The 12,785-nt window shown below is 59.8% G+C and overlaps 5 protein-coding genes across 5 annotated transcripts; 3 read left to right on the forward strand and 2 right to left on the reverse strand.

Moving 5' to 3' along the window:
• Positions 1-6,051: 6,051 nt before the first annotated feature.
• Positions 6,052-8,540, forward strand: IUM83_10878 (Alpha-N-acetylglucosaminidase (NAGLU); the record flags this gene model as incomplete). The annotated part of the gene is made up of 5 exons (XM_067935404.1): positions 6,052-6,201; positions 6,279-6,609; positions 6,691-7,283; positions 7,376-7,436; positions 7,510-8,540. The coding sequence occupies 5 exons, from the start codon at positions 6,052-6,054 to the stop codon at positions 8,538-8,540; spliced, it is 2,166 nt and encodes a 721-aa protein (XP_067780582.1).
• Positions 8,541-8,676: 136 nt separating this feature from the next.
• On the forward strand, positions 8,677-9,047 carry IUM83_10879 (Alpha-N-acetylglucosaminidase (NAGLU); the record flags this gene model as incomplete). Its single annotated transcript, XM_067935405.1, has 2 exons — positions 8,677-8,757; positions 8,820-9,047. The coding sequence occupies 2 exons, from the start codon at positions 8,677-8,679 to the stop codon at positions 9,045-9,047; spliced, it is 309 nt and encodes a 102-aa protein (XP_067780659.1).
• Positions 9,048-9,201: 154 nt separating this feature from the next.
• IUM83_10880 (Serine palmitoyltransferase) lies at positions 9,202-10,896 on the reverse strand (the record flags this gene model as incomplete). Its single annotated transcript, XM_067935406.1, has 2 exons — positions 9,202-10,761; positions 10,855-10,896. 2 exons carry the CDS (start codon positions 10,894-10,896, stop codon positions 9,202-9,204), a joined length of 1,602 nt encoding a protein of 533 aa, XP_067780567.1.
• Positions 10,897-11,237: 341 nt separating this feature from the next.
• IUM83_10881 (uncharacterized protein) lies at positions 11,238-11,619 on the forward strand (the record flags this gene model as incomplete). Its single annotated transcript, XM_067935407.1, has 2 exons — positions 11,238-11,405; positions 11,500-11,619. The coding sequence occupies 2 exons, from the start codon at positions 11,238-11,240 to the stop codon at positions 11,617-11,619; spliced, it is 288 nt and encodes a 95-aa protein (XP_067780617.1).
• A 463-nt stretch (positions 11,620-12,082) lies between these two features.
• Positions 12,083-12,715, reverse strand: IUM83_10882 (Succinate--CoA ligase (ADP-forming); the record flags this gene model as incomplete). The annotated part of the gene is made up of 1 exon (XM_067935408.1): positions 12,083-12,715. One exon carries the CDS (start codon positions 12,713-12,715, stop codon positions 12,083-12,085), a length of 633 nt encoding a protein of 210 aa, XP_067780566.1.
• Positions 12,716-12,785: the final 70 nt, after the last annotated feature.

The raw sequence follows: 12,785 nt of genomic DNA on the forward strand, positions 1-12,785 counted from the left end.
GCTCTTCTTCACCGAGTCGAATGCGGCTGGGTGCTCGGGACGCCAAGACCACGTGGCGTCTTTCTTCAACAGGGATGATAGAGGCTGGATCAGTCCGGCGTAGTCTTTCGTGTATTTGTGCAGATAGTTCGCGAGACCCAGCCACTGACGGAGCTCAGTGGGACTTGTGGGCGTAGGCCATGAGCAAATGGATGAAACCTTCTCCGGGTCAGCTCGTACTCCCTTCTTGCTCACGTAACAGCCGAGCACCGGAATCTCCGGTGCACAAACTACACACTTCTTGAGGTTGGCGTACAGTTTGTTCTCTCTCATCACTTGAAAGACTTGCCTCAAGTGCCGGATACGGACTTCGAGCGCGCTGAGACCTTCCTCAGCGCTACTGTGGACGAAGATATCGTAGAAGTAACTCGGCGCGAAGTCGCGGAGTGGACGAAGCACATGGGAAACCATGCGATTGAACGTGGCGGGTGCATTCTTCAGACCTTGGGCATGACGAGCCACTCCCAGAACATTCCGCTGGGAGTACTGACCGCCGTGAGAGGGATGTCACTCTCGCGCATCAGTATCTGATAAAAACCATCGGTCAGGTCGATGGCACTGAAGATGACACTGCCCGACATGGAATCCAGTACCACGTCCTTGCGGGGGATCGGGGTCTGTGCCGGGCTGGTGGCGTCGTTGAGCTTGTTGAAAGCGTGGACGATGCGCCAACCACCCGTGGCCTTTTTCACACAGAAGGTCGGACTCGAATGTGGGGAGGTACTCTCGCGGACGTGACCGGCTTGCCGGCGACCTTCGAAGAAGTCATCGACGGCCTTGACTTGATCGCGCTGCAGTGGCCACTGCCGTGTCACGCAATACTTCGCGTCGGGTGTGAGGTCTATCTCGTGGCGAACGCCACGATCCGCTGGCAGAGCCGCAGGGACCTTGTCTGGGAAAACGTCGGCAAACTCGCGGGCTGTCTCGTAGACCGGGTTACCAGACGCCTTCAGGGTTTCCCAAGACTGTGCGGCGAAGCGCTCCTCGCGCGCTGACTTTGGTTCAGCGCTCTTTGGTCTTGACGACGCGTCGTCGAGCTCAACAGAGTTAATCTCGTGATGCACCGAGTCAGCGTCGGTGATCAGACAGACTTGCTCGATGTCCCCGGCCTTAAGGTCTCGGAGGAACTTCTTCCAGGAGAGGCCTGGGAGGCTGGTGATGGACTTGGCGTCGCGAGGTGAGCTCGCGACTTCGATGACGCGCGTCTGGCTGGGAGCGCCGTCCGCATACTCGATTGTGCAGACCGATTCAGTCGGTCCTGGAGGTGGGTCAGCGAAACGCCGGCGAGGCTTCAATCGTCGCCGCGACCTGCGGGAGTCTTTGTGCGTCTCAAGCCCCTGCTCGAGACTGAGGTGTCGCTCCCGCTGGACGATGATGCACCCTCCTCTATGCGCGAGAGCTCGTCCTTGACCGCGCCGGTCGTGCGCGGTAGTAACTGCGGACCAACCGCGACATCGTCGTGCGGGAGCCGCTGCTCGACCGCCTCGATAGTACGCGGGAGCCACTGATCGACCGCCTCGTTCTTCATCCGCGAGAAGCGCGGATGTTCGCTTGCTTGTCTCTCATGCGCTCCTTCCCGCCCGTGTTCTTCTTCGTCTTCGCCAGTCAACAGCACTGCGCAGGTCGTGCAGAGAGGGCCATCGCTCGCTCTGTGCACAATGTGCGTCGTTGACTCCCCGTCCACAACTGTGACGTGGGGCCAGTCTTTTGGTGCAACCACGAGATATGTGAATACCTCGCTCACGTCGAAGTCTTGGGGACGCTTGACTGAACGAGCCGGCCAGTCGATCTGGGGCTGGTACCGGGTCAACCATGGGATGCCCAGGATACAGTCAAACGCGTAATTCATCTCGATCACGAGAAAATCGTCGTTGCTGTGAAAGCCGTCGAATGTGTAGGGCAACGAGACCTCGCGCCGCGCAACGCGGCGAGCCTTTCCGTCAGCAAGCTTGATTACCACTTCGCCCGGACCATTCCGGACGCGAACACTATCGGGGAGCACCGGCAGGCACGACGCACGGAAGAAATTGTTCGTCGCGCCTGAATCCAGGAGCGCGCGGAGAGGTCGCCGGGCGCCGGCGACAAGCAGGCTGACGATGATCAATCTCGAGTCGCCGCTGGCAGTGGTGGCATTGAAGTGTGCGTGAAGCACGGGGGGTCTAGGAGGTCGGTCTGCCACCGGTGGACCCGGACCTCCGTTCCAACCAGTAGGGCACCCCGCCCCTACTGGTCCCGACCGTTTTTGGTTGTGCGGCCGGGGTTGCCTCGCCGGACGTGGGATGTCCAGGCTTCCGGCACCGGAGCAAACCATCGGACGGTCGTCTCGGCTGCTTCATCCTCGCCTCGAGGACGGCCACTGCTGACGCTGCGACGCCTCAACGGCGTCGATCTCCATGGGTTCAGGACCCGACTGACTAGTCTCTGTGGGGGGGTTGTCCTTACATACGACGATGTCACCACATAGTCCTCGCGTAACGCGAGGGCGAAAGCTTCTTCCAGGGTCGCGGGTTCGGCCCGCGCAAGACAGTATCGCGTCATCCCTTCGCGCATCCCGGATACGAAGACATGGACCTGGGACGCCATGTCGATCGGCTTCGTGACGATGCAAGAAGCGAGATGGCGCGTCTTCTGGACATAGTCGCGCATGGACATCTTGCCTTGCTTGAGGGCGAAGAACGTCGTCCGAACACGTGACTCGTCTTGTGGTGGTTCAAATGCGAGACGAAGGTCACTCTGGAGTGTCTCCAGAGTCGGGAAAGCGTGTTGGTCGACGACGAGCTTGCCGAGGGCCCATTCCTTGGTCTTGCCGGAGAGGCGGGATAGTAGGAAATTCACTTTGGCCACGGTGCCTCGATTAACCTCGAGGAGATTGCGATATCAATCTCTCTGAACCAGCGGCTCAGAGGAAGACGATCTGGGCCCGTCCCAGAATATGAAGAGGTCTCCATCTTCACGGCGTCGTTCCGTGAGGGTTGCGAGGGAGTTGATACTCGCCGCTTTGCTTCGACGAGCTCGCGGACCATGAACTCTTGGATGGCTTGGCGATGCTGGTCGGGGGTCGCTGAGCTCAGCAGCGACGTGACGACCACTTCTCCTGACACCGCCGCAAGGCGGTGGAGCGCCTGCCACTCGATGGACGTGAGGTGGGGGAAGGCTGCATGCTCCAGCGTCATGGCTGGAGGTCCGGCGGGCTGGATCTCACTCATCTCGAACTTGGTCATGGGAAGGACTACGAAGTGCTATCAGGTGTAACGGGCCTGGTGTATGCCCGTCACTGGCTTACACCTAGGTGTTGAGGAAGCATCTTGTTCTCAGTAAGACTGAGAGCTAAGTATTAAGTCCGATGTAAATTCAACTCTGATTTATTATTAGACCGGGGCGCGAGCCCTTAGGACTAATGTGAACCACTCAAACAAATGTCGACAGCTGATTGGCTGAAAATGGGGACGGCGCAGCAGCGCAGCAAGTTTGTGAAGAGGCTGCTCACGGACGGCAAGTACGGCAGCATGACGGTCGCGAATGAGTACGGCCTGGTGACGGTCGAGACACCGAACGGTCGGCGAGTTGTGCTTCCACCGACGCTGTGGTCGGCGGTCTTCAAGGAGATGCGCGGCAGTGTGTGGAGCGGACACCTGCGTGGTCCTCACACATATGGACGCGTGGACCAATTGTACTGGTGGCCCGGATTGTATCGCGAGGTGCGACGATGGGTGCGGGGATGCCCAGAGTCCGGCTCCAGGAAGGCGAAGCCGCGTGAAGTGATACCGCCGCTACGCAGTTTGCGCGGTGGTGCAGTTGGAGACCGGTGGGCGCTAGATGTCGCCGGACCCTTTCCAGTAGCCGACGGTTGTGACAGGTATGTCGTCGCTGCAGTCGAATACGTAACGAGGTATGCAGTGGCGAGCTGCGTGACGGAGCACACGGTTGAGACGGTGGCGACGTTCGTCATGCAGGAAGTGGTGCTACGGTTCGGGGTGTTCCGCGAGCTGTTGACGGACGGAGCTCCGGAGTTAGCTGGCAAGGTAATCGAGGAGTTAGTGCAGCTCCTACAAGCTCATCAAATCAACCCCGTGCCTTACATATCTCAACTTGTCGAGCTGGTGGAGCGCTTTCACCGCTCATGGAAGGACTGCGTGGAGACGTTCATGCAAGACGAAAGACAAGTCGATTGGAACCTTTGGGTGAAATTCGCTGTTTATTCTTATAACTCGGCTAGGCATTCGACGGTGGCATTGAGCCCGAACGAGCTCATGATGGGACGACGACTGAGAGCTCCCAACGAGCTTCTGCGACGAACGAAGGTGACGGAAGCTGGCGAGCTGTCAGCTTACCACGCGAACCTGTTGAAACAATGGAGCGGAGTCATGAGTGCGCCGAGCAGGCTCGAAGACGTGAACAAGAACGACAAGCTCGGCACTACAACCGCAAGACGCGGAACAAGCGGCAGTTTCAGGTCGGCGATTTGGTCTGGATGCAAGAACGCCGCGAAGTTCGTGCACCAGTGGATGGGACCACTATGGATCGTGGAGCCTGCTGGCTACGACAATTTTGTGCTGACACGAGAGGATAAGACAGGAAGGCGGAGACGTTGATCGCCCATGTGTCTTTCCTCGTTAGCTGTCACTATCCTGAGGCACTACTCGCGCAGTTCGCGCGTGACGTTGACGAGCAGCTCGATTATGAAGACCAGCGGCCGACGCGGGATGAACCGGCTGTACGGTCAGCGAAGGCGCCTGCTGGGCGAACGACGAGAGCTGGAGGCTCGAAACGAATGCGAGCAGCAGTGGACGACGCTGTTGTGCGCGACGCCACGCGTGGACTCGTGGTGGAGCGACGGAGGCGGCGACGGCACAACGGTGCAGGGTAGTACGTGCTCGAGTATGAGCTGTGCCCATGCAGTGACCCAAGTCGATGGACTACAGGTGACAGCGGGCTATGACTCGACGATGGACGGGCACGGGCGCGATGGACGTCAGTGGCGGAGTACGAGCGGCTCTACAGAGACGACCGGGTTGTAGAAGACCCGGGTGGTGAGGAAGTCGTGTAAGGAGGCCAGCGTCTTGGCGGAGTGGAGATGGCAGACGTGGCACGGACATCAGCCGACGGCGGCGTTGAAGCCGGCGTCGGCGTGGTATATGGATCCGGTCGGCCTCGCGGTCGACAGGATCTGTTGCACGGGATCTACGGGACCTCCGGGATCTCCGGACTCAGCGAGCCTCGCGAGACGAGCTCACTCTGGATTTAGACGGCCAGTGGACAAGCCGCCTGGATCCGAAACGTGTACTCGGGAACGAGCACGACACACGAACGTACGGTAAGCAAGGCGTGGCGTGAGGCTACTGGCGACCTCGGTGGACGGCTCCACGGCGTGGACGACGACGGAGTGCCGAACAAGGAAGCACGTGGCTTCCAAGTCTCTCGACGGCTGCGACGAGTAGGGTAGGCGTGCGTGGGCGTACACCCGAGTGGCTAGAGCAGGCGTATGAGCAAAACTCAAGTTGTGCACGGCAAGTGGGCGTGTATTGTAGCTAGTCAGTAGTTGATACTGTATCTAGCCTGTATAAATAAAGTAGGTGTCGCTGCCAGTCGGGCACGCACCGGCGCGGTGTCTTGCGCTTGAACACTGTCGGCCAGACGGACTTCGGACTGCATCAGCACAGTCACGACCAACCCCCGAGCGTGTGGGGCCCCAAACATGTTGCAGTGTCGTCACTAGTGGGTATTGCTGACGCAATCTCAATAAATTTCGCACTTAAGTGCATATGATGCAGTTGTGTTTTTTGCCACAAATATCGTAATATATCTAAGGGTTGGGGTACGGATACCAATTCTGATTGGCAGTTATAAAAGTGGGTGAGATCTTGGTTGAACTTCTGGATTTTCTCGCATCTTTAGAAACAGCCACCAAAGGGAGCACCTTTGTTCACGAAAGGGTTAAGCCTTGAAGATCCGCGACAGCTCAAATCAGGTTCGACCAAAGTAGATCCGGCTGGGATGGGTCGAATCTCCGCGATGCTGTCGCTGGCGACGTTGCTGGTGCTGCTCGGTGCGCGCAGCGAGGCCTCCATCGACCTGCTGAAGAGGGATGCGGCGGCAGCCGACGTTGTGGCGGCTACACGCGGCCTCATCCACCGCCGTCTGGGCGCGCGCTTCAACGACCAGGTTCATCTCAGCTGGAAGATCGCAAGATGCAGCTATCAACAATATTAAATAATGATGTTACTATAATTGCATTGTAGATCGCACTTCGGGTGCTGCCGTCGGATGCCGACGGCCTCGACGTCTTCGAGCTCGGCAGCGCCGGCGACAAGCTCGAGGTCGCCGCCAACTCGGCCACCGCCATGGCGTACGGCCTGCATTGGTACCTCAAGACGGCGCTGCACACGCAGACGGACTGGGACGACCACAAGCTGCAGCTGCCCTACGTGCTGCCGAAGCTGGACAAGCCCGTGCGTCACAAACGCAGCGCCAAGTTCTCATACTACCAGAACGTCTGCACCGTCAGCTACTCGTCGTGGGCGTGGGGGTGGCAGAAGTGGGAGAAGCACATCGACTGGATGGCTCTCAACGGTCCGTGCTTGCTGGAGATATGTATCCCTACTGTTTACTAGTCCTTGGCCTAACAAAGTATTTTATTGATGTGTTGTGCAGGGATCAACATGCCGCTGGCGTTCACGGGGCAGGAAAAGGTTTGGCAGGACACGTTCCAGAAGCACTACAACGTGAGCTCTGCTGGTCTGAACAAGTTTTTCGCGGGATCAGCGTTCTTAGCGTGGGGACGCATGGGCAATCTCCGCGGGAGTTGGGTGGAAGGGCCGCTTCCTCAAGCCTTCATCGACGGACAGCACGAGCTACAGCTGAAGATTCTCTCACGGATGCGGGAGTTTGGCATGGTGCCCGCGTTACCGGCGTTTGCAGGTCACGTGCCGGAAGAGCTCAAGACTTTGTATCCCAATGCAAAGTTTACGCGCTCTCCAAACTGGGGAGGCTTCTCGGACGAGTTCTGCTGTGTCTACATGCTGGACCCACAAGACCCACTCTACCACGAAATCGGCAAAACGTTTCTGGAGGAGCAACGTGCGCTCTATGACTACACGTCTTCGCTGTACCAGTGCGATACATACAACGAAATGGACCCAGATTTCACTGACCCGGCGGAGCTTCAGGCAGCGTCGCGTGCCGTTATCAACAGCATGACGGCAGCGGATCCGAACGCGGTATGGCTTATTCAAGGCTGGCTATTTGTAAGCAGCCCCAACTACTGGACGAAGGAACGTGTGAAAACATATCTGGACGGCGTGCCTAATGATAAAATGATCATTCTCGACCTTTACAGCGAAGTGCAGCCTGTGTGGAACAGGATGGACAACTACTTCGGCAAAAGCTGGATCTATTGCGTGCTACACAACTTCGGCGGGAATACTGGAATGCGCGGAGACTTGCCAACACTGGGTTCGGCACCTGTTCTAGCAAACCGAGCGAGCGATGGCACTATGGTTGGTGTGGGGCTGACCATGGAAGGCATCTTTCAGAACTACGTGGTCTACGATCTCACGTTGCAAATGGCATGGGTGGACGCCCCGCTCGATATGGACGAGTGGGTCCCAAGCTTTGCTGCGCAGCGTTATCACTCGCAAGACGCGCACACAGAACGAGCGTGGGGCTTCCTTTTGCAGTCGGTGTATAATCGCACGTTGGGCTACGGAGGTGTTACCAAGAACCTAGTATGCTTGATTCCGCATTGGAAGCTTGTTCGGGATGGCTTCATGCCAACTCTAATAACCTATGACCCCATGGACATCGCTCGTGCTTGGAAAGAGCTTTTGCTTGCTGGCACGGAGCTGCATGCTGTGGACACGTATCGTCACGATTTGGTCGATGTCACGCGGCAGTTTCTCAGCGACCACTTCATGGCTCAGTATCTCCACTTGAAGGACCTGTACACAGGGAAGGAAGTCGCAGCGGATCAGTTGTGTGCTTGGACGGACCGCATGCTAGTTACGATCGAGCGTCTGGACGAGATTCTCGCGACGAACGATGACTTCCTGCTCGGCAACTGGATCGCCGATGCGCGCGCTCTTGCCGACGGATTCGAGACTACTGAAGGGAGCAATCTGCAAGACTACTACGAGTACGAGGCTCGCAACCAAGTGACACGCTGGGGAGACAACAACTCGGAGTCCATCCACGACTACGCGGGCAAGGAGTGGGCCGGCCTCGTAAACGGCTACTACCTGCCTCGCTGGCGCATGTGGCTCACTGAAGTTTGTCAGTCGTACACCGAAAAGCGCGAGATCGACGACGCCGCGCTGAAGAAGGCGCGCATCGATTTCGAGCTCGGGTGGCAGCTCAGCCACGAGCCTTACCCAACCACCGCCACCGGCGACACGCTCGCCGTCTCCAAGCGCATATTCGACGAGTTCGCCGGGGCGAACGACTTCCAGGCTCCTTGGTCCTGGAGGCTGGCCGGATACTTCGCGCACACCCAGGCCCTAGCGTAGCTGCCCCCAAAGTTGAAGTTGTTGACACGCTGTAACTGAATGATAGCTCCGTTTGCGTGGTGCACACCACCCACTGCGCGCTGGAAACGCAAAGGCATTCCCCACCGCATAGCTCAGAGCACCAAGCCAGCGGATCATGGAGCAGCCCGTGGACAAGGAGACGGCCAAGGCCAAGTTCCGCTCCTCGCGTCTGTCTTGGAGCAACCAGGCCGAACACGTGCGTTGCTGCAGTCGCTGACCGATGCTCCTAACTGTATTAACCGGAGCTGTTTGGTGCAGAAACTGCGGCAAGAGCTGAGCGACATCGCCATCGCCAAGTGCCACAGCGTGTCGGAGAAGTTCGCCGAGTGTGCCAAGGCCAACGGCCTCATGGTGGCGTTCAAGTGCCGTGACCACAACAAGGCCCTCAACGCCTGCCTGCACCAGTTCACCAACGACGAGCAGTTCGAGATCTACCGCCAGAAGCGCGAGAAGGAGATGCTCGCCGAGGAGAGCAAGGCCAACTAGACGCCAGCCAGCCAGACAGACAGACAGACGACCTACCTAATGCAAATGCAAATGCTGCACTACCACCAGACAGACACGAGGGATAACGAGTACGCGTCAAGCTGGTCATTAGGAAGAAGAAGATACTTATCCCTCTAGGTTCCTGTTGTGCTACTTACTGCTTGCGCTGTCGCAGGCTGCTGGCAGGAGCGGCGTCCACCGGGAAGGTGGCCAGCACCTCCTTGGCGGTAGCCATGGCCTCCGCCGCGACGATCTTGCACGCAGCCTCCAGTTCCTTGGGCGAGTGGATCGCGGTGACCGACACACGCAGACTGGGCAGCGGCTCCAGGGTCTGGTGGGTCTTGTAGCGCGGCGAGCAGATGGCCACGCCCTTGGCGAGGCACTTCTGCATGACTGTGTCGCACACCTTGCGCTGCAGGGCGCGCTGGTTCTCCTCGCTGCCGACGCGGGCCACGACCTCAGGAAGCAGACGCACGTGCAGGATGGGGGAGACCACAGCCTTCGAGATGCTGAACACGCCCTGGACACCGGCGGACAGAGCGTCGTGGGCGAGCTTGGCGTTGTCGCGGAGCTTGGTGAAGAGCTCCGGCTCGTTCTTCATAATACGGATGGCCTCCGAGCAGCAAGCCGACGTGAAGGGCGGGGCCGAGGCAGAGAACACGTAGCCAGCGCTGTTGATGCGCTGGTAGTCCACAACCTCCTGCGAGCCCGTGCTGAAGCCGCCCACGCTGGCGGTGGATCCGGCCAGGGAGCTGCAGATGATGGCCACCTCCGAGACGTCCATACCAAAGTGCTCCGTGAGCCCACGACCAGACTTGCCGAGCACACCGAACGAGAAGCTCTCGTCCAGGAAGAGGCGGAAGAAGTACTTGTTGCACAGTTCCACCACCTTGGGCAGCTCGATCATGTCGCCGTGGTTGCGGAACAGAGCCTCCGTCACGACGTAACGGCGCTGGCAGTCCGAGCCGCGGTTCTTGCGCTTGTCCTCGTCGCGCACGCGCTTCAGCACGCGCTCCAGGTCCTCCATATCGTTGTGCTTGTAGTAAAGCACCGTGCAGCGGGCCAGTTTGGCGCCCACCAGGATCGAGTCGTTGCAGCCCTCATCCATGACAATGAGGTCACCACGTTTGGCAAACGCCGGCAGCACCGAGGACGAGGTGGCCTCCGTGTCCGAGAAGGTGATCGAGTCGGTGGTCCCCATCATCTGCGCAATGTCCTTCTCGAGGATCTCGTGCGTGTCGATGGTGCCGTAGAAGCCGCGAGGGCCGCAGGAGCCGCAGCCGTACTTGGTGAGCGTCTTGACCGCGACCTCCTTGAGCTCGGGGCGCGAGCCGAGGCCCAGGAAGTCGAAGGTGGCCAAGTTCAGCAGCGGCTTGGCGTAGCCCTGCAGCTTGAGGTGCGTGTCGGGCGTAGCCTCCACGATGCCGATGGGCTTGGACTTGTTGACGTCCACCACGGCGTTGGGCGGGATGATGGGCTCGGGCGTCCACTCGTCGCACAGGTCATCGATCTCGCGCTCCGAGAGCTTGGCGGCCGTGCCCTTGGGCTTGTCGCGCTTGACGAACGTGATGTAGATGACGAAGACGATGAGGAACGTCTCGATGATCACGTGCTCGGGGCTGCGCTCGTAGATGGAGCGGATGTACGCGTAGTACGAGCTGGGCGCGTTGGCAAACGCCGCCTTGATCTTGACGGTGTCCAGACTCAGCAGCGCCTGGCAACAGCGACAGCAACAGCAACACACAGAGCATCAGCTATTAGAGGCTGCAGCCACGGGATCCGACACGTCGCGTGCAGCACCGCGCACCTCCGCGAAGGGCTGGCCGATGGTGGCCCACCACTCGCTCATGTTGGCGGACTGGCGGGGAGGGAGAGACGGAGGAGGAGAAGGGGGGAGACGCTCGAGCGCCGCGCTCGCGAGGGACGCAGAGAACTGATGCCGAGGCGCTATGCGCTAGTCACGCGACATTTATCGCGGTCACCTCTTCAATTGGTCAAAATACGACGTGTTTTTGGACGAATCGTCGTCTGACCCATCACGAGCGGGCCGGTTCCCTCGGGTCGGGTTTTGGAACGCCCCCGGGCCTGGCCTCCTTGGCAAAACCCAGACCCGCGTCGCTGCCTTTGCCGTCGTCACCTTGCCCGACTCCATCACTGCTGCTGTCTGCTGCCACAACCCGACATAGAGCCATGGAGCTGCGGAACCGAGCCACGGGCGCCTCGAGGCAGGGCCAGCGTGGCGTGGACGTGGCGCTGGGCCCCACCATCTACAGCGGCGAGCGCTACTCTAAGATGAGCGAGCGGCTCAAGCGCCAGCACAAGAAGCCGTCCGAGGTCGCCGACGCCAGCGCCAAGCGGGTGCGCAGCAGCGTCTCCTTCTCCGCTGCATCATTACGATCTTGTGCTGACTGCTGTGGGTTCCTGGCTGCTGCCTCTCGTGTGTTTGCGACAGATAATGCAGTCGCAAGTGATTGCGTTCGTGGTCGCGTTGGTCTTCGTGCTGTTGTTCGTGTTCTCGATGATGTACCAAGCGCACGTCCGCCGCTCCAACCGCAAGCCGTTCGACGCGTAGATCGCTAGATGAATCTCTCTCCGATCGACGGCGCGGCGGATATTGTCTTGTACGTAGCTTGTTAGCGGCGGAAGAAGCCGTTGGTCTCTCGAACCGAAGCATGACTCACACCTTCAATAGACGACAAGTGCCTTCTGTTTCCACCCGACCCGCTGGACAAGCGGCTGGTCCCTGAAGGTGAGGCGTCTGACGCCGTCGACCAGAGCAACGACGAGCTCGTGGTGCAGGAGCTCTCTCGTGCTTGCATAGCGCTCGCTCCTGTCCAACACAGCGAGCTGTAGGCACGGATAGTTGAAGATGGGGCCACGAACCAACTCAAAAAAACAATTCTTTAGCATAAATATTAAGAGGGCGCGGCGGCGACCCCGCCGAGGTCGGATCTATGCCTTCTGCTCCGTGCGAGGGCGTCTAACAGGAAGGATTCCCGATGTCCAACGTAGACGCCCAACAATCACCACAGGCTTCAGCAGACGGGCTTGGCGGCGCGCGCCTTCCTGCGTCCGAGGCCCGAGATCTTCGTCAGCCGCGTGTACAGCTTGCGCACGAGGGTCTTGCGGAAGTCACGCAGCTCCTTGTCCACCACGGCGAGCTGGCGGTCCTCGATGACGACGGCTGAGGACGTGATGGCGAACTCGTTGGCGTCCGCGCACGAGCAGCCGCAGCTCAGCACGCTCGACACGCGCTCGGCCTCGGACGCGTAGCTGCCGTCGCTAGACAGGTGGTCGTCGTCGGGCTGCGTCTCGCGCGACGAGCGCTTCGAGTCGCGGAAGTCCGCGTCGGCGTCGTCCTTGGGCTTGAGGATGGCGCTGCTGCGACGCAGGCTCTGCTGGCTTGCTCGCCCCGCCAGGCTGCCTCGGAGGTGGTGGCGGTGCTCCGGGTCGCTGCAAGACTCGTTTGCGCAGCCGAGGAAGTCCGTCTCCGTGCCGGCAGTGCTGCGGCGGCGGCGCAGCGACAGTCGGCCGTGCGTGGCGCAACGCTGAAGCTCGGACGTGGCCGAGGACACGGAGCGCTGCGAGGACTGCGCCGAGAGCGGCACCGCGAACGCGAGCTCGTCGATGGAGGGGCTGGGCGCCGTGGGCCGCAGCAGGAGCGGCATGGCGGCGGGCGGCCTGTGGGTGGACAGCAGTCAATCAATCAATCTCTTCCTTGCAGCTCCGGCTCGAGCT

This window comes from Phytophthora cinnamomi, assembly GCF_018691715.1.
Source record: "Phytophthora cinnamomi strain GKB4 chromosome Unknown Contig126, whole genome shotgun sequence".
Classification (NCBI taxonomy): Eukaryota; Oomycota; class Peronosporomycetes; order Peronosporales; family Peronosporaceae; genus Phytophthora; species Phytophthora cinnamomi.